Source organism: Eschrichtius robustus, chromosome 11 (assembly GCF_028021215.1).
Source record: "Eschrichtius robustus isolate mEscRob2 chromosome 11, mEscRob2.pri, whole genome shotgun sequence".
Taxonomy (NCBI): Eukaryota; Metazoa; Chordata; class Mammalia; order Artiodactyla; family Eschrichtiidae; genus Eschrichtius; species Eschrichtius robustus.
In genome coordinates this window covers 60199492-60223724 of record NC_090834.1, presented here as the reverse complement: position 1 = coordinate 60223724, position 24233 = coordinate 60199492, and the positions used below count along the sequence as shown (strand labels likewise).

Sequence of the window (24233 nt, the reverse complement as noted above, 5' to 3'; positions counted from 1 at the left end):
CCATGAGAGAGAAAGAGAGGGACGAGTCCAGATGCCAGGGATGATATCACCAGGGCTTGTTGGAAGCACCCAGCTGCTGCAGCCCCATGCCAGCTGCAACCACAGGACAGGCCCTGAGCCAGAACTGCCCAGCTGACCTCTTCCCACATTCCTGACCCATGGAAACCAGGAGATAAGGAGATGAATGTTTGTTGTTTTGAGCTACTAAGTTATCAGGTGATTGGTTATGCCCCAAAAGGTAACCGAACAGCTCATATTGAGAGCTACCTGGAGGGAAGCTCCTCTCCTCCACAGGGAAGAAGGTGCCCCTGAGGGGCAAGAAAGGGGCGGGGGGGGGGGGTGGTGCAAGCCTGGGACCTCTGTGACCTTTAGGATTCTGCCCTCCAGAAGTGATCAGATGGCTTCAAAGCTAATCATTCCAGCATTATTTACAATAGCAAAAAACTGGAAATAACGTAAATGCCAAACAAGGGGATGGTTCAATAAACTGCCGAGCAGTCACACGAGTAACTCTTATGTGTCATTAACAAACACGGATACTAGGATAAGTTAATGACATGGGAAATGCTGAAGGAAAAAAGCAGTTAACCAAATGTCACGAACAGTTTAAGCACAGTTGTGTTTGAATACACAGGCACATGCATGCACACACATCCACATACACACACAATAGCAAGGAGCGCAAAGACCCCCCAAAAAAATTTTTTTAATGTTCTTTCTAAGTGATAAGATTATGGATGATAGCTATCTTCTCCTTGTCCAGATGTGAAGGGTTTTGTGTTTTTAAAATAATTACTGAACGATAAATGTCAGTTCTTTCAAATGTCCCCTCAGAACTTTGGTCACTCCTGTCTCTAGGATGACAGCACTAGAATTCAGCCTGGCGAGGGTAAGGTTTGTCACCTGCTTTGGTCACAGCTGGTGCCCCGATGCTAGAATGGTGTCTGGGACAAGGCAGGTGCTCAGCCAGCATGTGCTGAACAAGGGAATGAATGAATGGCGCATATCAGATGTACTGCGTCCCTGTGAATACACGGCAACCTCCCTCATCAGCCCTCGCGAAGGGACCAGGTCCCGCCCCACTCTGTGTCCCCAGGGTTCAGCACAAGGCCTGGCACAGAGCCAAGACCGATGAATGAATGAAGGGTTGAATAAATGAATATCTGGCAAAGAAAGCCTCCCTGATCACAGTGTGCCGAGCTCTCCAGGGCCAAGATCCGTGTCTGTGAGAGCGAGGCGCCTGTGTCTGCGAGAAAGAAGGGGGATGTGAATATATCGGGGCTTTCTGAGAACCCAGAGAGCCTGGCCTGGCCTGACTCTGCCCCTCCCTGCCTCCTCAGGCCCTCCCTGTTCAGCTGCCCCTTTGGTCTCTCCTTCCACCACCACCGGGGAGGACGTCTGGAAGGCCTGACTCAAGCTACTCAAGACGTAAGTTTGTTTTTAAAAGGAGACGAGAGACAGCAAGCTCCTTCCTGGAAAGACTTTTCTGCCCTTTCACCCTGGGACAACCTCTGTGACAAGCATCTGGGAGGGAAGCCAGCAGGTGGAGACTGAGCTGGGATCAGGGCGGGGGTCGGGGAGGGGAGCAGGGCAGGGAGATGGGCAGGTGGCTGGAGTGTGAGGTGGGGAATGCAGGTGTTGGAGGGTGGGAGGAGGGTACAAGAGCTCAGCAAGACTTCGCTGGGGTGTGAATGGGAGTGAAAGTGGCCAGGTGATAATGTGTGTGTATGTTGGTTGTCACAGTGAGAGGGTGGGGCATATGACCGTGCAGAGGTGACAGACTGAGGATGGCAGTGGAAGAGGTGCTCACATGGAGGGGGTTACAGAGTGGGCAGGGGCAGCAGCTAGAATCCGATTGTTTCAGTCTAGGAGAGCTGCAGTCAGACTCAGCCTGAATGATTATTGGTCGGCGGGGAGACTGACAGGGGCTGGCCGTACTCGAAAGAGGGGAGAAGCCCAGTCCTTGAAGGCTGGAGCTCAGGCAGGATCCCCCCAACCCCTACTGTCCCAAATGCCAGCCCCCAAAAGACTGCTTACTTTTTTTTTTCCCCCACTGTGTTGGGTCTTCGTTGCTGCACGCGGGCTTTCTCTAGTTGAGGTGAGCGGGGGTTACTCTTCGTTGCCGGGCGCAGGCTTCTCATTGTGGTGGCTTCTCTTGTTGCGGAGCACAGGCTCTAGGCATGCGGGCTTCAGTAGTTGTGGCACGCAGGCTCAGTAGCTGTGGCTCGTGGGCTCTAGAGCGCAGGCTCAGTAGTTGTGGTGCACAGGCTTAGCTGCTCCGTGGCATGTGGGATCTTCCCGGGCCAGGGATCGAACCCGTGTCCCCTGCATTGGCAGGCGGATTCTTAACCACTGTGCCACCAGGGAAGCCCAACTGCCTGCTCTTTATAAATTAAATATCAGCAGATGTGACTCCTCAGGCCCATCCCAAACATAGGCTAGTGAACTATGTGGCTCAGAGGTCTGGAGGCCAGAAAAGGCTGAGAAGGACCCCAGGGCACAGCCAGCCTGCCCTCTCCCTTGACAGGTAGGGAAACTGAGACCCAGGCATGCCCTCCCTCCAAGCCCAAGGCACCAGCCCACAAACCCAGGGAGTTTTCAAAAGGAGGCCTGTCTGATCCCAGGGGAGACGGTGCCTGCTCAGGCAGCTCTGGAGAAGCAGAAGGCGAGGAACAATTTTCATTAACAGCTGAAGCTGCAGGGGCGGCAAGGGGAGGGGGGTACCAGGATGTGAGGGAGCTCCTGAGAGCCGGCCCTGAGTCACGCTCACAGCTGTGTCCCCAGAAGGCAGCCCATGGCCTGGCTCAGAGGAGGTGCTCAGTAAATGAACAAATAAATAACAGTGTGAATGAGCGATAATAACAGTAGCTAACACTTACGCAGTACTTACTTTGTGCCAAGCACTATTCTAAGCCCTTTACAAATATTAACTAGCTTAATCCTCAAGAAAACTTTTAAGATTTCCATCACAAAAGATTTAGGTTCCCATAATAAAAAACTTTACTATTCCCATTTTACAGATGGGGAAACTGAAACAAAGAGGGGTTGAATAATCTACCCAAGGCCACACAGCTTTGCCCCCTAGGCATTATTGTTCTAGAACCCCTGGTCTTAACCAGGCTCCCAAAGTGCCACCCACTGGACACCTTTACTCTGTCAGAGCTGCTCGCTCCGCTCGTTCTTTCTCCAGTAGCCTCACCCCAGCACCTATATCTCATTTCCAGTACCTCCTCCTCACGATGCTGCCTTCTTTTATTAGCAATTAAAAAAATAATTTATTGAAGTGAAATTCACGTAACATAAAATTTACCAGTTTAAAGTGAACAATTAGCATTTATTACATTCACAATGTTGCGCAAAACCACCACATGTGTCTAGATCCAAAACAGTTCCATCACTCCACAGTAAAATCCGTCCCTCGGGACTTCCCTGGTGGCACAGTGGTTAAGGATCCGCCTGCCAATGCAGGGAACACGGGTTCGAGCCCTGGTCCGGGAAGATCCCACATGCCACGGAGCAACTAAGCCTGTGCACCACAACTACTGAGCCTGCACTCTAGAGCCCGTGAGCCACAACTACTGAGCCCGCGTGCCTAAAGCCTGAGCTCCGCGACAAGAGAAACCACTGCAATGAGAAGCCTGTGCACCACAACGAAGAGTAGCCCCCGCTGGATGCAACTAGAGAAAGCCCGTGTGTAGCAATGAAGACCCAACGCAACCAAATAAATAAATAAATAAAATTAAAATTAAAAAAATAATAAAATAAAATAAAATCCATTCCTCCTAAGCAGTTTCTTCTCCCACCCTCCCCTCCCTTCCAGCCCCCAGCAACCACCAGTGTCAGCTTTCTGGGTCTATGGACATATCTATGCTGGACATTTCATATAAATGGAATCATACAATACATGACCTGTGTGTCTGGCTTCTTTCACTTAACACAATGTTCCTAAGGTTCATCCATGTCATAGCATGCGTCAGTACTTCATTCCTTTTTATGATTGAATAATACTCCACCGTATAGATAGACCACAATTTGTTTACCCATGCATCCATTGATAGACATTTGGGCCATTTGTTTCCACTTTTTGTCCACTGTGAATAGTCACTTGCTGCCTTTTGATCCTCACCATGACCCTGTGGGTGAGGACTATTGTTCTGTCTCGGTTCCCAGAAGGCAACACTAAGGTCCATTCATGGTAGAGACAGTGACTTGGACTGAAGCCCCCTGCCTCCCAGGCTAGAGTGTCCTTCCTGTGTGTCCCATCAGCCAGTCACTCCTCCCCCCAGGTCACACTTTTCCCGGGCATCAGTTATCACACTCCAGGCTCTGGGCTGGGAGCTGGCAACACGGAGTGGACAGCTCAGGCTGAGCCCCAGTCTCCTGGGGCCTGAAGCCAGAAGGCCTGAAGCCTCAGGCCTGAGCTCCTGCCTCGCCCAGGTGTTCCAGGATCCAGGCACACCATGTCCAAAACAGGTACCCTTTCCTCCCTGGTCTCAGCTTTTCTCTCTGCAAAGACGGAAGATGGCCCCCAGCAGAAGGCTCCAGGGATCTGCACAGCGGGACTGTGGAGGGGAGCAGGAACTGCTGGGCTGGAAGGGCCTTCAGAAAACTCACAGCCCCGCAGCAGGGCAGGGGCGGGGCATCCGGACAGCAGTGAGGGTTCCCCCTGCCAGTCACCTCCCTCTCAGACATAAATGCATTAGAAGAAGCACTTTGCCAGGGGCCCCACTATGCCCTCCGGCTGCATAGCCTGGAGCCAAACCTTCTCTGAGGCTTCTCAGCGCAAAGGCAGGGGCCCGAGGACCTAGAATTCCAGATTCTAGGTTGGGATGAGTAGGCTGACCTTAGAGGCCCCTTCCTGTTGAAGACTGCTTCCATTGGAGGCATCTCTTTGTGTAAGATGAGATGGTTATGACCACTAGAGACCCAGAGAAAGCCGCCCCCTTCCTAGCCCTCCAGGAAACCTCTTTCAGCCAACGTTAGCCTGTAAACGGGACTATCCTGAGGGAGTTCCCAGCATTCAGTGTGGAGACACACAGTCTCAGCTCAGTCACTAACAGTCAGCACTGTCTCCTCGCGATCCCTTCACACAACAGGGGCCTGACACATACGTGATGAATGAATGAACGATCAAACAAACACTCCCTCGGTGATTTCCTAACGTCTGTCCTCTCTTTTCTAGTCTATTGTTCTACGCAGCTGCCATGTGAACCCTAAGATCCTGCCACTCCTGCAAGCTGTGTGTCCTTGGGCAAATTCCTTAATTTAGATGAGCCTCAATTTCCTCATCTGCAAACAGGGACTCTACTGGCAGGGTACGGAGGAGGAGTAAAAGAGAAAGGATACGCCCAGCATCTCAGGGGCTAAGGAGGGGTCCAGGAAAAGATGTTGAAGCAAAGTTCTCTTTTCGGGCCCCCACCCCATCCCACCCCTCCCAGCCCTAATCCTCTAATCCTTCTCTGTTCCAAAGTCTGGAGGAAAGAGCCTAGCCCCTGGGCCGGCCCCTGGCTGGATGTAAATGTTTATGCCAAGCCCAGCCTCCCAGGGACAAGTTATTTGCTCTGCTTGTAATTAATTGCAGAAGGCCCAGTTGGGTAATAAACTCTGCCGGGAAACATAAACAATTTGCACAGAGCTCCAAATCCATTGTGAGACCAGCAGAGAGGGTCTGCGAGGAATGGAATGTTCTCCCCAGTCTCCTCCCAGCCAGAGGCAGTGAGGTCACTGAAGGTCAGAACCAGAAGGACCCTTGAAGATCATTTAAAAAATAGGAGCTGACATGATGGGCTGCTTACCTTGTTCCAGGCACAGCTGAGCACTTGATTATTTGGGACCAACATTATGCCCACTTTAAAGATGAGGAGACTGAACCTGACAGAGGCAGGGTGATTTGTCCCAGCTAGAAAGGAGCTGAGCTGGGAGGGACACCAGGCCTGACCTCAGAGAAGGGAAAAAAAAGGACAGCCAACAAAAATGTATGCGTGTGCCCTGTGCCAGGCACTGGGACCTGGGGACACAGCTCCTGTGGCCCTTGCGTTCCAGTGGGGAGAGGCGGATCTTAAAGGCTGAGCAAAGAGTGATTTGATTACATGAGTGCTAAGTGCTCGGAAGAAAAGAAAACAAAGCCACTGGTGCAGAGGGTCCCAGCAAGTTATAAGTGGCTACTCAAGCTCTGTAGGGCAGAGACCACACAGTAGGCCTCGGGCAGGAGCACATAGTAGGTTCGCAGTGAGTTGCTGGCTAAAACTTAGTGCTCTTTTCTTTGGGCCAGTGCAACTTCTCGCCAACCAATTCAAGGTGTATTGAAAGTACTGTGCCAGGGCTGGAGTATAATGATGGACAAACAAAACACAACCCCTGCCGCCAGGGAGCTTGCAGTCCAACTGAGGGCACTCACAAATGGGTAAAGGATGGAGTGGAAGACAGGTTGATGAGGGTCATGGGGCAGGAGAGAGGGACAATCAGCATTTACTGAGCACCTACTGTGTGCCAGGAACTATGCTAAGCCCTACATTATCTCATTTAAGCTTACCACAACACTGGGGTGTTGGGGGAAGATATTATCACCCCCATTTTCTTATTTTGGCCGCACCACGCCACTTGCGGGATCTTAGTTCGCCAATCAGGGATCGAACCCGGCCCCCAGCAGTGAAAGTGCAGAGTCCCAACCACTGGACCTCCAGGGAATTCCCTGGATAAACCCCCATTTTGAAGATGAGAAAACTGAGGTTCAGAAAGACTATATATACACATATATATAATGTATATGTATATATATATAAAAAAGGAATTCCCTGGAGGTCCAGTGGTTAGGACTCCGCGCTTTCACTGCCGAGGCCAAAAAAAAAAAAAGATAGATTATGTATAACTGTCTCAAGGTCATAGACATTAGCAAGCAATAGAGGTGGGATCTGAAACGTGGCCTGACACCAAAGCCCATGTTCTTTCCTCATAGCCCCCGCCCTAGTCTCCTCCTCCCTCCCCTCCCTGAAGAGGGCACTGTGGTTTGAAGTTGGGAGCCACAGGAGGCAACCACCACTAAGCCACCCTTCCCCGAAGGTGCAGGAGGAAGCAGTGCACCCTGCCGGCCTGGCTTCCTTTCTGAGCAGGAAAGGTCAGCCCAGCCCGCACAGGCAGCTCTTCTCAGACACAAACCCGGCCAGGCTCCTCACCACCACCACCACCACCACCACCACCTCCCCTCCACGAGCAGGAAAGGACAGTCCAGACTTCCACCCTGCCCCTCCCCACAAAAGGGCTACTCCGTTGACAATGGCCCCTCCTTCCCAGGGAGCTGTACTTCACAGCTGATAAAGACTCTCACCCTCTTAGCTCATCGGACGACCGCCACCACCCCACCCCAGCAGCCCGCATCCCTAGCGCCCAGCATCAGGCAGAGCACAGTGCAGGTGAATCAGAGTCAGCAGAACTGGCTCCATCCTAACAGAAGGGGTGCGCCCCAGACTTCCCTGGTGGCGCAGTGGTTAAGAATCCGCCTGCCAATGCAGGGGACACGGGTTCGAGCCCTGGTCTGGGAAGATCCCACATGCCGTGGAGCAGCTAAGCCCGTGCGCCACAACTACTGAGCCTGCGCTCTAGAGCCCGCGAGCCACAACTACTGAGCCCACGTGCACAACTACTGAAGCCCGCACGCCTAGAGCCTGTGCTCCGCAACAAGAGAAGCCACCGCAATAAAAAGCCCGCGCACCACAACGAAGAGTAGCCCCCGCTCGCCGCAACTAGAGAAAGCCCGCACGCAGCAACAAAGACCCAACACAGCCAAAAATTAATTAATTTTAAAAAAAAGAAGGGGTGGGGTCCCTGCGCCACGTCCATCCAGCTTCCACCACCGTTTACTGAGCTCCCATGACAAGCCTTGGGCTCTCCCAGGCAGTTTCATCAGGTACTGGGTACCTGCAGCACCAGGCAGTGGTACATTTTTTAAACCTTTCCACAGCCTTTAAGGTAGGTTTTATGTCCCTTTCACGGATGAGTAAGATTGAGGGCAAAGAGGCCTTTCCAGTCTCTTACTGACACAGCAAGCAGGAACTGTGGGCTTGGCCTGGCCCAGAACTCGCTCCCCTAGATGCCTTTCAGCTCCTGCCTCAGCAGGGAGGGTTCTAACTGATGACCAGGTCCACGATGGGATGAGAACTCCCTGAGGACATGCAGCGACATGGCACCAACCTCCTGGCACAAAGGACTCCTGGTTAGAGCAGGGGCAGATCCAGGCTTGGATGGGCCTGAAACTCATGTAGTTTGGAAACTCTCCTTTAAAAAAAAAAAAAAGAAAAAAAGTACAGAAATATCTTCTTCCTTTTGCACGTTTCACAATCCCCCTGAGCCCGTGGACACACTGCTAGGCCTTGGAAACGGCCCTGGAGTGTGAAGGCCTGAAGCTGAAGCGGCACCAGCCTCCCGGTGAATCCGCCTCTGGGCTGGAGGAAGGGCCCAGAGGCGATCTGAGCACAACCCGCCTTCACAAAGGCCCTGCCTCCGGCCCAACAGACAGACGAGGCTCTGGAACATTCCTTCTTCTTGTCACGTGTCCTGCTGCTACTAAACCCTCCCACGTCTCTCTCTTGCCATGGTTTCAGAAGCAGCAGAGCTCACCTGAGCACAGGGCCTGCTCATAGGGTCTGCGTGCTCTCACGGACAGCAGTGCTGGAGCCCACCCCACAGGATCCTTCACGCCTGGTGGGCAGGGTCCACTCCTACCTGCGCCTGGAACCTTGGGCCGGCCTGAGCAGCTCTTCTGAGGCCCCCCTCCCCAAATATTTGAAGGCTATGACGTGGCTGACCATGTGTTCCCACATCCCATTGGGCCCACACAACAGCCCCTGGAGGTAGGCAGAGCAAGTTTTATTGTCCCCATTTACAGAAGCAGACAACAAATGACACTAGTTATGCACATACTAGTGCTAGACATGCCAAGGAGACTTCCACCAGTGGCATCTCACAGACGCCCTGGCAGGAGGGGCTGTATCCCCACGGAACAGGTGGGGAAACAGAGGCTCCACTCAGTCTCTGGGCCTGGGCTGCAGCCCTGCTCTCCCACCTCGCGGCCCAGGCCTCCACCACGTCTGGAGTGGACAGCTCAGAAGGCAGTGGGCAGGCTTGCCGGAACATAGCAGGGGGAGGGGCCAGAGGCCTCCAGCTTCCGAGGCAGAGGAGCAACTGGGGGCTCATTACAGGCCCTCCCAGCGGAAGTGGACCTCAATGACTGCCTTCTCTCTGGATGAGTCCGAGGAAGAGCACATAGGCCTTGGAAGCCTGAAACCTGCTTGAAAGCAACAGTCTTAAAGACTCAGGGCCTCGTGTCTTCCCTGCCGAGGAGCAGAGGGCCCCATGCCTGCCTCCCGCCTTCTACCTGCTGGGCCTTCCAGACCCTTCACAAGATCACTTCTCACCCCACAAGCCAGCCGCCCAGCGCTGGCTCTTGCTCGTCCAAGTCCCACTGCTGTCTGTCCCTCATGATTCATTCATCCATATATCCATTCTACAAACCCTTATGGAGAACATGGTGTAGGGTGACCAACTAACTGTCCCCATTCACCCAGGACGGAGGGTTCTCCCAAAATGTGGGACTGAGACAGACCAGGAAAACTGGGACGCTTGACCACCCTAGTGTACTGTGTGCCTGGCCCTGCACTGGGCACTGAGGACACATTGGACACGGTCCCCGCCCCCCCTCAGGAAGCTTGCAGTCTGAGAGGAGCTCTCACTCCATGAGGGACCCACTGTCAAAGGCACCTGCGCAGCACCTCACACACATTATCAAGCACAACCTTATGAGGAGCATATTATCACCTCCATGGTATATATGACCCGTCCCGAGTCACAGAGCTGTAAGTGACATGCCAAGACTTAGACTCCAATGAGACAAATAAAGGAAAGGGCAGGTTCCAGCATGAACATTAAGACAGAAAAATATGTTAAGACCTGTTTTATTTAATCAATTTTTGTAGCCCCAGTGTTTGGCATGTCCTAGAGGTCCAGAAAATGTGTGGAAGGAAGGGAGGGAGGAGGTATACGCCTTATTTAATCATCTCCAGGCTAGAAGATCCCAACCCGCAGTTCAAAATGTATACATTTCCCTTTTCACAGTCAGTTTCAGCTGTTTTCTTTCAGCCAGGGCCAGGAAGCAAGTGAGAAGAAGGAAAGAGTGCTTCTCCTTTGGGTCAGCAGCTCAGGCCTCACTTCCTCCAGAGAACCTTCCCTGACTTACTCCCCAACACAATACCCAATTCTGGCCCCCGCTTATTTGAGTACAACAGCTGTGTGTGTGTTCGCGCGCTGCTTGTACTCCTGCTTCAGTGCACTTCTGCAAACCTGGACCTCGCCCAGCTCGGCCAGCCCCTATCAGGAACTGGGGATCCAAGAGGTACCATACACACGCCTGCCCTCTAGCACAGGAAACTGACATGACAGCAGTCAATTCTGATACAACGTGCCATCGTGGAAGCCTGCAAGGCGCCAAGGGAGCATGGAGGAGGGCATCGACTCTGCCTGGGCAGGGAACACAGAGTCAAGGGAAGGCGTCATGCCCAAGCACATAGTACGTGTCTAATGCAGTTCAATCGCATGGCGTTCGATTGAATTGCACTGAGCTTAGGTTCAACCTTACAATACAAGGGAGATTTCACCAGGCAGAGGAGGAAGGCATTCCGGACAAAGAGACTGGCTTGAACAGACACAGACGTGTGGAAAGTACGAAGACTGTGGAGGAACATACAAAAAAGTCAGTGGAGCCAGAATGTTGGCTGTGTGGTGGGGAGAATTGGGAAAGGAGCGTGGGAGGGAAGGGCCTCCAGTGCCACCAGAAGAATGTGAACTGTCTCATAGGAAACAGGGGAAACTGATCAGTTTTTAAGTTGCGGAAGGACAGGGTCAGATGTGAATTTCAGAGTAAGAGGAGGATTTGGGGGGTTTAGACTGAGCAGCCAGAAGACTACTGCAATAAGTCCAGGCCAGAAGTGGGGCCTGGATTGAGCTGGTGGCTGTGGAATAGGGAGAAGAAAAGCACTTTGGTGATGGGGACATGTATCCATCACCATCAGGTTAAATGCCCCCCGAGGGTTAGGTGAGGGTTTCTTTTCTCCCTGGAGTTTGGGACCTCTCCCACCCCCATCCCAGCTCTACAATCCGACGGAAGCTGATTGGGGTCAGGGCTCAGTCTAAGACTGGGTCGTGGTTTTTTGTTTGAAAGTTCTACTAAAACATTTTTCTTTCTTTCTTTCTTTTTATTTTTTTGGCAAAGTCGACTCTGCAAAGTTGCAAACATCAGAGATGGCTGGATTGTTTCAAGTATGCATAGGGAGTCGCTGCTGCTGAAGTGATCGCTCTAAATAATACGAGAAATGAATATGTGCATATTAACCACTCCATTATGCCGTGTGATCATCTTTGTCCTTTTTAGGATATTAAAATCTGTTGGGAAAAAAGGAAGTTCTCCTTACTGAGTATAAAAATGCTTCCAGGTTTCTTCCACTGCCCTGGAGCTATAGAGACCTATAATAAAATCAACCTGCTAATGTGCTGAGTGCTTTCATTAGCACAGATACAACACAGAAAGGATGGAAACTTTATGCCCAGAGGCTGAAAAACTCAGCCCACAGACACAAACCTACTGATAGAGGGGAGGTGAGAACCCCAGATGAGCTCCCTCTTTCTATCACGCCACTGCCTGGCCTCGGTGTTCCCAGCCCTCGGAGCCGCAGACGTGTGCCCTCATCCCACCCCCGCCCCACGGCCCCAAGCCTAGAGCTGTTTCTCGTAAGACGTGGTTTCCCAGCTCTTTCATGTCCATCACTTTTCTGGGAACAGTCATCAGACCTCCGCAAGGTCTTCCCGGCTGGAGGGAAGCCTTTGCTCCCGCTGCCCTCCACCAGGGGAGACCCAGGCAGCCCCTGGTTTCCACGGAGTGGTTGCTGAGCCCGGTGTCTCCTCTTACACCTGCCCCATTACTTCTGTTCAGGCCCAAACACTCACTGTGATGCCACGTGGCAGAACCTTCACTTTTCACCCTAGATTTTATGTCCTCCAACAGTCCCAGGACACACCTTACTCACAGCAGATGAAGTGAGTGTCTGACTCTGTGCCTGGCACATAGTGGGTTCTCAAGTATCTGATGAAGGAAGTCAGTCCCCGCTGAGAACATCGGTCACAGGCACCGCCAAGACAAGCGTCACCTCTGGTTCATGTCAAACTCACCTTCCAAAGCTTGCTGCAATGACCCCCCTGCCCCCCGCTTCTGAGGGTGTGCCTGTGACACTTATCCACTGGGGTTGCTCTGTGCCCCGTATAAATGAATTCCCATTACCCGCCATGTTGGGATGATCTGTTTCCTCTCCCCCAGAAGATACAAGCAGCACGAGGGCTGAGACTTGCCTGTTTCCTCTTCACACCTCAAGTGCCCAGCCCAGGGCCTGCGATGTTGCAGACACTCAGGGGTTTGTTCACGGGAACCTCCTTGGGAGGGCAGGGGTGGCTGAATAGAAAGGGTATAAGCCAAGCCTGAAAAAGCCTAGCCCAGAGGAACCCCCATGCTTCCTTGTCGTGATGTCCCTGCCACCCCAGAACACAGGACAGCCAGGCCCCTGCCTGTGAGAAAGGTTATTGCCTTAGGTGGGAGACGGGGGGTAGAGCTGCTCCTTAAGTCAGCTTCCCACCAGGAGAGAGACGCCACGGGGGTGAGCCAGCCGGCTTCGGCGACGTGCCTTGAGTGGAGGTCTGGGCCTGGCACTCAGCAGGTGCTCGAGAAACGTTTGTGGAACTGAGTTGAACAAACCGGAAGATGCTGGTTATCCGTCCCTCTGGCTGCAGAGAGGCCAGCTTCCCTCTGGGGCACTTTGCAGGCAAATTATCTCAGGACATAGCCTGTTTCCTCTAATGAGGCTTCTCCCCTTTGGAGCCCTGCTCCCAGGAGCGTGGGAAGGGGGTCAGTGCGCAGAGGCAACCCCAGTGCCTGCACGAAGGCAGCGCAGGGCATGCAGCTCTCCTCCCGAGATGGTGTGGGCAGCACATACCAGCGCCCTAAGCAGGGGGATGGTCACAATGACCTCTTGGGCCCGGGAATCAAAGCACAGCAGCACCTCCTTTGAGGCCGCTCTGGGGAGGAATGGAAGAAGCCAGCAGGGAGTCCGGCTGCGTTATGTAATCAGCTCCCTTGGAGTCAGAGACCCTGGCATGCCACAGCCCAGCACTGCGGGGAGAGGCTGGGGGAGGGGGAGGCGGCTCTTGTCCCCTCCTTTGCGGCCTCTCCTCCAGACCTCCGCAGACCTCCGCGGCAGGCAGGCGCTGCCTTCCAAGTGCCCCAGCTTCAAGCAGGCACCTCCCACTAGGGGTTGAGAACCAGGAAGGGCTGTTTGTTGTCTGAGTGTGTGAAACAGCGGCCTGCTGGCTTCCCTGGCAGAAAACCAGGCTCTGGGCTCCGCACCCGGCACCTGGGGGCGGGGGCTAAAGGAGAGAGGCCTGGGACCTCCACAAAGCCCACCCCTGTCCCCAGCTTCCTGCCCCCACGCTCTCCTCACTTCCTCCTAGAGAACCCACCATAAGTGCGGGGCCCAAAGGGAAGGGGCCACGGCTGCTCCAGCCCCAACTGCCCCACCCCTCCCCGGGCAATCTCACTTCCCTTTCCAGCCACCATCTGACCTTCTCCTCCAGCCCAGTACAGCTCCCACCCCAACACACCCAGCGGGGCACACGGTCCTGGGCAGGACGGGAGGAGGGAGGGGATGCAGGAGAGAGGGGGCGGAGAGAAAAGCTGAGGTCCACTGCCAGTCCCGAAGAGTAACAATGACTGTTATCAAATCCCTACCCTCTGTGCCCATAGCAACCACACGCAATAGGGGATATTATTATCCTTAGTTCATAAATGCAAAAACTGATGCCCAGAGAGTTTAAGACCCTCAGCCAAGGGCATGGAGCTAGTGCACAATATTGCTGGACAGCAAAGCCGAGTCTGTGTGATTCTGAAATCCAAACTCCAAACCTTGTGGCTTTACCTTCGGGGAACCCCATCCCCACACACCTGGGGATGCTACTCGGGAAATTTCTAGACTGGTGGAAAAGACACTGCAGAGCCTTAAGCGGTCACTCGCTGAGGACACTTGGTTTGGGAACCACAGGACAGTCACGAGGACAGGGCAGGGCTAAGGGCACACCAGAGGCCGAGGGTGTGCCTGCTGCCACCTACAGTCTTCACTTCTGATTAACCTACGGCAACTCAATCTCAGGCTGGATCAGACCCAAGCACCGTCTGCCGCTTCCAGAAGACAGGGCTGCTAGAGGCCAAGCTATCGGGCAGAAACACAGCCTGCTGTTCACGCCCCCCTCCCCTGCTAGCTGCTGAACCAAAGCAAAGGGTCCTAGAGACCTCCCAGGTCAACCCCTTTCCCCCGTGCTGCTTGACACGTGCAGAAACTGAGGTCCACAGAGGAAAAGCAGTTCATCCATGATGTCACAGGGACAGTGAACAAACGGGGTCCCTGCCTCCCAGACCAGATCCTTGCCCTGATTCATCTCACTTGAGTGCTGTCCCCAGATAACACCCTCTCTCATCCAGCTGTCTCTCTCCCTGCCCTGCCCCCCCCCCGACCCTCTCTCCCCATTTCCTGCTTCCCTTTCCCAGCTCTGCTCAGCAGGCCCAGCGTCTGAACTCTCCCTGCATATAGCAGCCCTCTCCTTCCCACGACTCTTCTGAGCCTCACCACCCCCTTCCCTCCACTCCTCTGGGCCAAGGAGCAATTCTTGGGTGGTTTAATTAGCTGATTATTACTGGACCGCAGCCTGCTGGATCCAGTGCCCAGAACTCTGTCCCCAGTAATTAGGTGCGTTCTGAGTACTTGCCCAGTGGGAAGCCACTGGGGAGTTCTGTGCTCTGCCAGCAGGCCAAGGGAGGGCTCTCCAGCTGCATAAAGAGCTCCCTGATCACCGGTGGATCATCGGAAGCCATGGTCCCCTCCTCGGGTCAGGTCAAACCACACTGGATATACTATAGCCAGATCCAGATGTCCAACCCAAAGGGGAACTCCCTACCTTCCCATGTCACCGCCCAGACCCAGGAAAGGCTCAGTAAATGTCTGAGGATGGGCGTGATGAATGGAGCCCACCCTCTGGGGGCCAGGAAGTGATGGCACCATGGCTGGGCACGTATTTAGGACATAGAATTTGGACAAGCAGAGAGAAGAAAGGATGGCATTCTGGACGGTGGGAGCAGGAAGAACAAAGGCACAGAGGCTGGAATGAGCCACCAAGCCCCTCGCCAGGTAGCTCTGGTTGTCTGAAAACACATTCTCCTAGCAAAGGTAAAGCGAGTCATCCTGTGACCTCCGCCCTTTGGATCACAGAGAATAATCTAATGCCTGTGGCTCAGGGTGACTTTTAGACGTTTCAGAATCAGCAATGGTGTCCCATTGTCCTCACCCACCACACTGCCCATCCCCAAGTATATTTTTTCCCAGTGAAACACCTACATTAGCTTCCTTCACTGAACAAATATTTATGGAGCTCGGTGCCATGCCAGGTCTGCACAGGTGCAAAGGGACAACAGACCCAGGACAGGTGCCCTTGGCCTCACACAGAGGACATCACAAGTGTGCAAATAACCAGGACCCACAAAGAGACAGAGGGATGAGTGCCAACAGAAAGAGAAGAGAGAGAGAATGAATATATGGCAAAAAAAAAAAAAAAGTCACAAGGCACTTGGAGATCAGTGAGGGCTTCCCAGAGAAGGAGGCCATGTGTGATCCAGGTCTTGAAGGACAGGAAGGGTGTCGTGAACTAACCGCATATAACACGGCACTTGTTCCAAGGACTTGTCCCCGAGCTGTACCTATTTTAACTCATTTAATCCTCAAAACAACGTATCATGCAGGCACTATCCCATTTTGCTATCCCATTTTACAGATGAGGGAGCTGCAGCAGAGAATGGGTTAAATAATCAGCAGAGGTTGCCAGGCTGGTAAGTGGCAGAGCTGGCATTTGAAACCAGGAAACCTGGTTCTTCCTAGAGCCTAACCACTATACTAATCAGCCTCTAATACATGCTAATCAGATCACAGAGGGCACTGGGAGCACCTAAAGGAGGGCACAGCCTGGGCAGAGAAAATGAAACTTTCCAGGACCTGCCTGCCTGCCGGTTCCTGTAGGTGCTTTGGGAGGCAGAAGGCTGCCCAGGCGAGGACCTGGTCTCACAGGAAAGAACACAACCCTCAGCCACCCAGCAGTCTCAGTCCCACTGGTGTGGGGCAGAGGCCTGAGCTGCCCAATCCCCCATTTCTCCCCTCCAGCACTGAGCAAGCATTAGAGCGTATCTCTGGGACCCTCCGGGGATGGCACATCCCAGCAGTCCACTCCACACCCCCTCCCTGGTCCTCTGCCAAAATGCATCCATGCCCACTGACTGCACAGGCTGGGCGAAGGGGGTGAGGCTGCAAAAGGACCAGGAGGACCAGTTGTGGGGCCAGAGGCCCACGTCCAGGATGAGAGGGAGCCCCTGCCTTGTGCAGGTCCATACTCATTCAGCTTCTGGGCTTCTGAGTACACCCTGGAGAGAGGCTGCACCCTGCATGGACACTGAACCCCTCAGACCTTGAGTGAGGAGTCCTGCCTCCCGCTGGCCTGACATGGACCACAACACCCTACCTGCTCCAGATCCCTCTCCAGTTACAGAAGGACCCACTGGCTATGGTCTCAGCCAGGACAGGCCCAGCCCCAGGCAGAGGGAAAGCAGCTCAGTGGTTGCGGTGACTTCAATCACACAGAACTCCAGGGACCTGTCTGGTCCAGTCCCTGGGGTCTGGCCCCCTGGGGGCCTCATCTGGCACCGGGTCTCTTGGGAAGGAACAAGCAGTTCCTCTCAAGTGGGACTAAAGATGGGGCCAGGCCCAGGAAGGAGGAGGTGCGTCTCCAGAGTGATGACCCTGCCAGGGCCCCTTGGGAGGGAGGGAGGGAGGGAGGGGGCTGGGACAAAAGTGTCCTTTGTTCCCCTCTCAAAAGCAGCCACCCTGCCCTGTCCCACCCCCTCTGATCTATATCCCCCTACTAGGACTCAAGCCACCCCTGGGGCAGGACCCATCCTGCACACAGGAGGGAAGGAGGGTGCCCAGGAACCATAAGGGTGCCCTGTTCTAATTCCAGGGCTTGTCCTGGAGACATGCTCCACCCCCAGGAGCCCCCCGCCTGATGTAGGAGACATGGCTCCCACCTGCAGAAGCCTATCTGATGGGGGAGAAACAGGCTTCACTTGCAGGAAGCCCGTTCTGATAGGGGTGGTAACCTTCTCCCTCACGACTTCCCAGTCTGATGGAGGAGACCCCCCGCAACAGCCGGTCTAATGTGGGAAGCATGGCTTCCATTCTTAGGATTCCCTAATGGGAAAGAGCTAATTTCAGCACTCAGGGAGCCCCTGGGCTGACAGCAGAGGCAAGAAGGGAGGAAGGAGTTCAGTCCTGTCAACAAATCCCTGCCAGGCATCTCCTGTGAACCAGACCCAGAGCTGGATAATGGACCAGCAAACAGGAAACAGAGGTAGCCCCAAATCACAAGGAGCTCACCACCTGGGGAACAAAGACACCTGAGGTGTGAATACCTGAGTAGAAAGTACCTTGAAACCCACCCACCCCAGCACCCAAAGCCTGCTCGCCAGGGCTGCCACCTCCCTCGGCAGCCTCACCCCTCACACTCCCGCACCTGCACGTTGGCCTAGGCCCTTCCTTCTGTCTAGAACACCTAAGCCTTCCTTGTGCCCCAGGACCCAGCTCTGGGGGCACCTTCTCCAGGAAGCCTTTCTCAAGACCCCCTGCCTGAGTCAGCGGCCCCTCTTTCAGGAGCCAGCACAGACATGCCCCCCTGTGACCAGCTGACGCCTCTGCAATGTTCCCCCCAGTCCCCAGCTGAGCCTCACCCCCCAGGTCCCCACACCCGGAAACCCCACCACCCCCAGCCCAGGGCCTCATACCCTTCTTCCGAGAGGCTCCCCCCCAGCTCCAGGCATGGAGAAAAGCAAGGTCCTTCTCTTCTCTCCTCTGCCCGCTGTAGCCCAGCTTTGCCCTCATGGCTCCATCAAAACCCCTCTCACCAAGTCACCAGCCACTGCCTTCTGCCTAAATCCCAGGGGTCTTTCCCAAGCTCATCCTCTGTTGGTCCTTCCCTGACCTTTGGCTCCCAGGACACAGCCTCCCCTATTCTCTCCCTCCTCCTCTCTCCACCCCCAGGCATGGGTGCTCTCCAAAGCCTCAAATGCCCCCAGCCATCCTCTCTTCATACGCTCTATCTTCTCCCTCTCCCTGTACCATGTCATCCATAATCCCCAAGTCAAACACCATCTCTAACCGGAAGACTTTCAAATCCCTGCCTCCCACGTCCACCCCTGCCCCAAGATCCGGACCTATCTATGCAGAAGCCTCCCTACATCTTCCTCAACTTCCAGCCTGACTCCCTGTCAAGCTGCCACCCCCTGCAGGCCTCAAGATATGGTCAGCATGGTCGCTGTGGAGGATGGCCTGGCAGAGGCCGGGAGGCCACTCGGGGCGTGCTGACTCCCAAGCTATTGTTCTTCCATTGCCACAGCCCCGAGGTATGGCACACACATGACTCAGGACCCCTGAACCCATGCCAGTGGGAGGTTTCAACCCTGGGCAAGGAGGCCCAAACTCGGAAGGAAGAGAGCTGGGGAGACGTGTGAAGCCCAGAGGCCAGCCCAGAGTCAAGGATCACAGAAGATGGGTCAAGCTCAGTGCTTCCACTCCCAGCAGCCCCATAAGCGCCCCTGGCCAAAGCCACAGGACTTCCCCCATGTTCCAGCCAAGATGGATCACACAGAGCTTAACCACCAAGAGAGACAACAGCCAAGGTTCACAGAGAGCTGGTGATTACGTGTCCCCATCACACCCACCCTCCTTCTCTGCCAAAAAAGAAGAGTTCATAAACATCTGTAGGAAACGAAATGCCACTCCATCCCATCACCTCTCAGGAAGTCCCTCCTGTTGTTTAACTTTGATCCTGTATATTGCCAGTTGAATTAGTGGGAACAGCAAGAACCAGAAGGGACGCAAAACTTGAGAATGAGGCCGCCAGGGAGATGGGGGAGGCCACCTATGAGCCAGACAACCCCGTCCGTCTGAGTGAAAGCAAGGAGCAGCAGGACAGACGGGCCTGGGTTCAGAAGCTCGTTGGCTGAATGGCAGTGGACAAATTACTGAATCTCTCCTAGTCTGTTTCCTGGTCTGTAAAATGGGAACAACAATCCTTACGCTAATAGGATCATAGGGAGAACCAAATGAGATCATGCATGTAAACCTGACACATACCAGGCATCCAGGCAGTAAGGCTAATGGACTCCAGCTCCTTGTTCATCTTTCTCGGTTCCATCCTTGCCAAAGCCTTAGCTCGGATCTCGCCTTCTCTCAGGCTCCTCCTCAGCCTCCTCACCGGTCTCCCTGCATCCAGGCCTGCCCCTCCTTGCCACTGCCAAAGGCATCCCTCTAAAACAAAAATCTGCTCCCATCCCTCCCCTCCCCACAGTCCTCTCTGAGTCACCAGGGACTTAGGGAGAAAATCTTCTCTCCTTAGCTTGACATCCCAGCCTGTTGATAACTGGCCCGTGTTCACTCGCACCCATCACCCCAGCCCAACCCGCAGGCTGCTTCATGCCTCCAAGCCTTGTCACATTCTGCACCCCTGGCCAGGAATGACATCCCCAGTCCCACCCCCTTGCTCCAATGCCACCTCCTTCCCAGGAAAGCTTCCCTCACCATGCCCCCTGCCAAGACTGGGCGGGGGACTCCTCCTTCAGCCTCCCACAGCACATGTCACCCTGCATTATAATCATCTGCTCTGCTCTCAGTCTTTTAGAAACAGAGTAGAGCCATTCATCTCTGAACCGCCAGCCCCGGCACTCAGTCAACGTTTGTTGAATGGCTGTATGATTGCTCCTAGAGCACTTGTTAGAGCAGTCATCACACTACCTGTAATTAGTCCTATCCAGGTATTCGTCTCATGCCCTCTTTCCCCCTTGACCCTGGGACTCCCTAGAGGGCAGTGACAGTTTCTGATTAATTCTCATTGTCACTTTCACGTGGGGGTTGAAAATCCAGGTGCAGGATGGATGCAACGACTCTTGATCCTTAGAGTATTGGATACTTGCAAGCCTCTTCTTCTAAGTCAGAGATAAAGTAGAATCCCATGGTTTACAGAACAAGGCAAGGTACAGCCCATTACTGATTTTGTCTTTCTCTTCCAAATTACTCAGGAAACCTGTCTGGAAGGGAGAGGGAGGCCTCCTGGGACTACAGGGGAGACCGGAAGAGAGAGCAGGGCCACCGTCACATGGACCATAGCCAGGTCTGGGCACCAGGCTTCTGGCAGCGCTTCCTCCCCTGCCCAGTATATTCAGAAAACACAGGGAGAGCCCTGAAAATGGTAGGTATTGATAGCTACAATTTACAGACAGGAACACTAAGGTCCAGAGAGGTGAGGACCATTGTCCAAGGTCCTCAAGCTGCCCCAGTGAGTCAGAGGCAGAGAAGGGGGAGTCGTGGAAAATGCTTGGCCCCAAAGATTGGGTCTCCAACAGGTGCCTGGCTGCTCATGGTGTCCCATCCTGCTGACAACCTATGCCAGCAGGAGAACAATGACACTTTCCCCCAAGTCACAGTGAGGCTAACCAAGGTCCAAGAGGGGCTGAGTCACCCTGATGGTGAAGTAGCACGTGAGGAATGAGAAAGGAAGATGCGCTCCTGACTCCCTGCCGGGAGAAGAGTCTGACCTCAGCGGTCAGGAGGATCTTGGCAATGGGGGACATGGATGTGGTGGAGGAGAGGGTCACACATGCTCCTGCTGAGGACAGAGACATGAGTCACCAGTTCAGCAATGGGGACTAGCCATCAAGGTGAACGCAGATGCCTCACGATCTTCTGCAGCCTCCACCACCAGCTGGGCCTCCACACACAGAGCAGGCCATCCCTCTTGGGCCTCAAACCAGGGCCCAAGAGGGGCGTGACAGTGCCCAAGGGTGAGCCACAGAGAAATGGACCAAGTAGACTCCAGCCTCTGTCCTGTCTCTGACCCCTCTTGACCTTAAGCAAGTCAGGTAACCTCTCTAAGCTCTGGTTCCTCCTCTGGAAAACAGGAAGAGGAAAGCTAACCTCCTTGCAGAGCCGTCAGGAGGATGGCTGGGAAGCAGTTTCTAAAACTTAGGAGCACAAGTTATCTCTGAGCCTCAGTTTCTTCTTCTGGAAAATGGAAATAATCTCTGAAAGACTTTTCTCAGGTTGGGGCTTCCCTGGTGGCACAGTGGCTAAGAATCCACTGCCAATGCAGGGGACATGGGTTCGAGCCCTGGTCCGGGAAGATCTCACATGCCGAGGAGCAACTAAGCCCATGCGTCACAACTACTGAGCCTGTGCTCTAGAGCCCGCGAGCCACAACTGCTGAGCCCATGTGCCACGACTACTGAAGCCCATGCGCCTAGAGCCCTTGCTCTGCAACAAAAGAAGGCACCGCCATGAGAAGCCCACGCACCGCAACGAAGAGTAGCCCCCGCTCGCCGCAACTAAAGAAAGCCCGCGCGCAGCAACAAAGCCCAACACAGCCAAAAATAAATAAATAAAAATTTTTAAATGTGTTAAAAAAAAAAAAAAGACTTTTCTCAGGTTGTTGAGAGACAGTGTCAGATGGCAGTGAGTGGTACATTGCTTTGTCAGTGGTCCCGAAACATGATGACCACGGGGGCTGTTTCTCTCTAGTCTATTAGCTCCTTTGGGGAAGGAACAGGTTTTGGACATCTTTGATCCCCACACTATACCTTGTACACCCCAGGCACTCAATAAATAATTACCGGAAGCAAGGAGAGAGTAAGGGAGGGTGGAGAGAGGGAAGAGAGGAGGGAGAAGTGGGGCACAAGGACAGAAGAGGGTAAAGAAAGAAAAGAATGAATAAGGGGGTTGCAGAAGGGGTAAGAGGAGCTAAGGGAGAAGCCTGTAACAGAACTTAAGGGAGTTGGCTGAGGGAAGGGGTAGAACTAGGGTGACAAAGCTGAGTGCCTGACCGGGGCTTGTCTTGGGCCCCAGCCCCCTCCCCTTTCTGTCCCAGTTTCCCATTTCAGAGGCATCCCTCTCTCTTTCTGAGCAGGGCAGGCTCCTAAGGAGACAGGAGGGCCCTCCCCACCCCCAGCTCAAGCAGATCCCGGCCACCACCGCAGGCCTTGGGGAGGTCAGAGGGAAAGGAAATGTGGATGGGAGGCATTTTCCCAGGCTCCAGGGGGCCTCCCACCCTGTGTGGTGCGTGTGTTTCCACTTCTCCACCTGCAGGGACCTGTAGTGTATCAGCGGCCAGGGGCTGTTGGCATGTGACCTGGGGTGTCGGTGTGGGCATTAGTCTGATGTGTGTCTGTGGGGGTCAGCGTTGGCGTAGCCTGTTGAACACTGTGTTGGTGAGAGACATGCCAACATAAGCATTCCTGTTGGTAAGGGTAAGAACGTGTGTGTCTCAGTGAGAGTGTTTGTTAAGGTCAGTGCAAGTGACAGTGTATGTATCAGGGTCGGCCAACATGTGTGCGCCAGCATGAAGGTGCGTTAGCACTGGTATGTGTTGAAGTGTGACCTGTGTATGCCAACATGACTGCCAGCAAGAACGTGTTGATGAATGTGTACCAGTGAGTGTGTGACAGTGTGTCACTGGATGTGCTGACACGTGGCAGTGAATGTCAGTGTGTGTGCCAGCATGAGCGCGCCCATGCATGAGTGTGCCCGTGTGTCCACATAAGCGTGTGCCTTTGTGTGTCAACGTGCCCCCTGCGTCCCTGCGCCGGCTGGCCAGTGCTGGGTGTCAGCGAGTGAGTGCGTGTGAGTGTGTCTCCGCGGCCAGGTCCTCATCGCTCCGTCCCCACGCCCCTGGCCCTGCTGGTGACCACACGGGAGACCTCGGGTGGAGGAGAGCCGAGAGCCGCCGCGGAGCAGGCGCTGGCGGTGCCAGGGTAGCTGCGCACGCACAGCCGGGACACGGACTAGAACCCCTGCCCGCGCCCTCGCCCGGGTCGCCCCACGCGCCCCGGACCGGCCGCCGCCCGCACTCACCGCGTCCCTTTGTCGCCCATGGTCCGCGGCTGCCGCAGGGAGGTCCGCGGCGTCAGCGCCCAGGCTGGAAAATCCCCGGCCGGCAGGAGGGGCGCGGGCCAGCCGGTTCCCGGCTCCTGCTCCGCCTCCTCCGCGCTCCCAGCCGCCGCCCCCGCCCGGTCCCGCCGCGCCGCACAGCGACCGCCGCACAGCGACCGCCGCACAGCGACCGCCGCGGCCGGGGCGGGGAGCCGGGGAGCTGGGGAGCCGAGCAGCCGAGCTGGGAGGGCGTGCGGGGACCCGTGTGCGCGCGTGTGTGCGCGCCGCCGAGCCAGCCGCTGGGCAGGGCCCGGACGCGTCAGGGCCCTGAGGTCGGCATTAGGGGTCCACAAGGATGCTGTCCGGCTTGTGTGTGCGTGCGTGTGTGTGTACGTGAGGGCGCACGCTGGGGTGGGTATACGTGCGCGTGTGTGCACGCGAGGGTGCGTGTGCACCGCTGCGTGCTCTACCGATTGGGGGTGCGTTTGCCTGGCTGGAGCGGGGTGCACGTCTTTGTGCGGTGTGCGTGTGTGCAGGCGCGCTCCCCTGCGCACGCCGGGGGGCGGCCTTTGCGTGTGCGGGAGCGTGGACGCCGAAGGTGTGCCCGCGACCCCAGGGCAGAGCTCCGGGCGGAGCCCCTGGTGGGGGTCGGTGGGAAACTTTGGGTGCCAGCTGTGGCCTTCGCCCTATGCCCCACCCTATCCCCACCCCACCTCCCCGCCCTTCTGGAGAGATTACAACCCCACAGGGACAGGAAGAAGGGGCGGAGGGGGCCAGAGAAGGCAGTGTCAACGCTGGGGAACTGATGAGGGTGGGAGGGGGACCGGCGGCGAGCAGGGGTAGCTTTGGTGACTGCCACGGAAGAGGAAACATTGAAAAGAGGAGATAAGGAAGGGGGCATAGAGCTGGCGGCGCTGTGGCCTGGGAGTCTGGCCGGTTGAGTTGCATAATGGAAAAGCCCCCTCCTAGCTTCATGGTCTGTTGTGGGTGACCCTGGACACCAGCCCTCTCAGAACCAGTCTACAAACATGTAAAGTGGGATATTAACACCAGCGTGCAGAATTGTTCCTAGGTGTTTGCTGGCCTACCCTGAGTGCCTGACACACAGTAGGTGTCCAGTGAATGTTAGCCCATACT

At 54.9% G+C, this 24233-nt stretch overlaps 1 protein-coding gene across 1 annotated transcript in view; it reads right to left on the bottom strand.

Annotated features, from left to right (window-relative positions):
• ARRB1 (arrestin beta 1) overlaps positions 1–23126 on the bottom strand; it is a 73245-nt gene extending 50119 nt beyond the window's left edge. Inside the window, exon 1 of the mRNA XM_068554494.1 lies at positions 23079–23126. Within this exon, the coding sequence (XP_068410595.1) occupies positions 23079–23098 (20 nt within the window). The 5' untranslated portion in view covers positions 23099–23126. The remainder of the gene's footprint in view (positions 1–23078) is intronic.
• Between the last annotated feature and the right edge of the window lie 1107 nt (positions 23127–24233).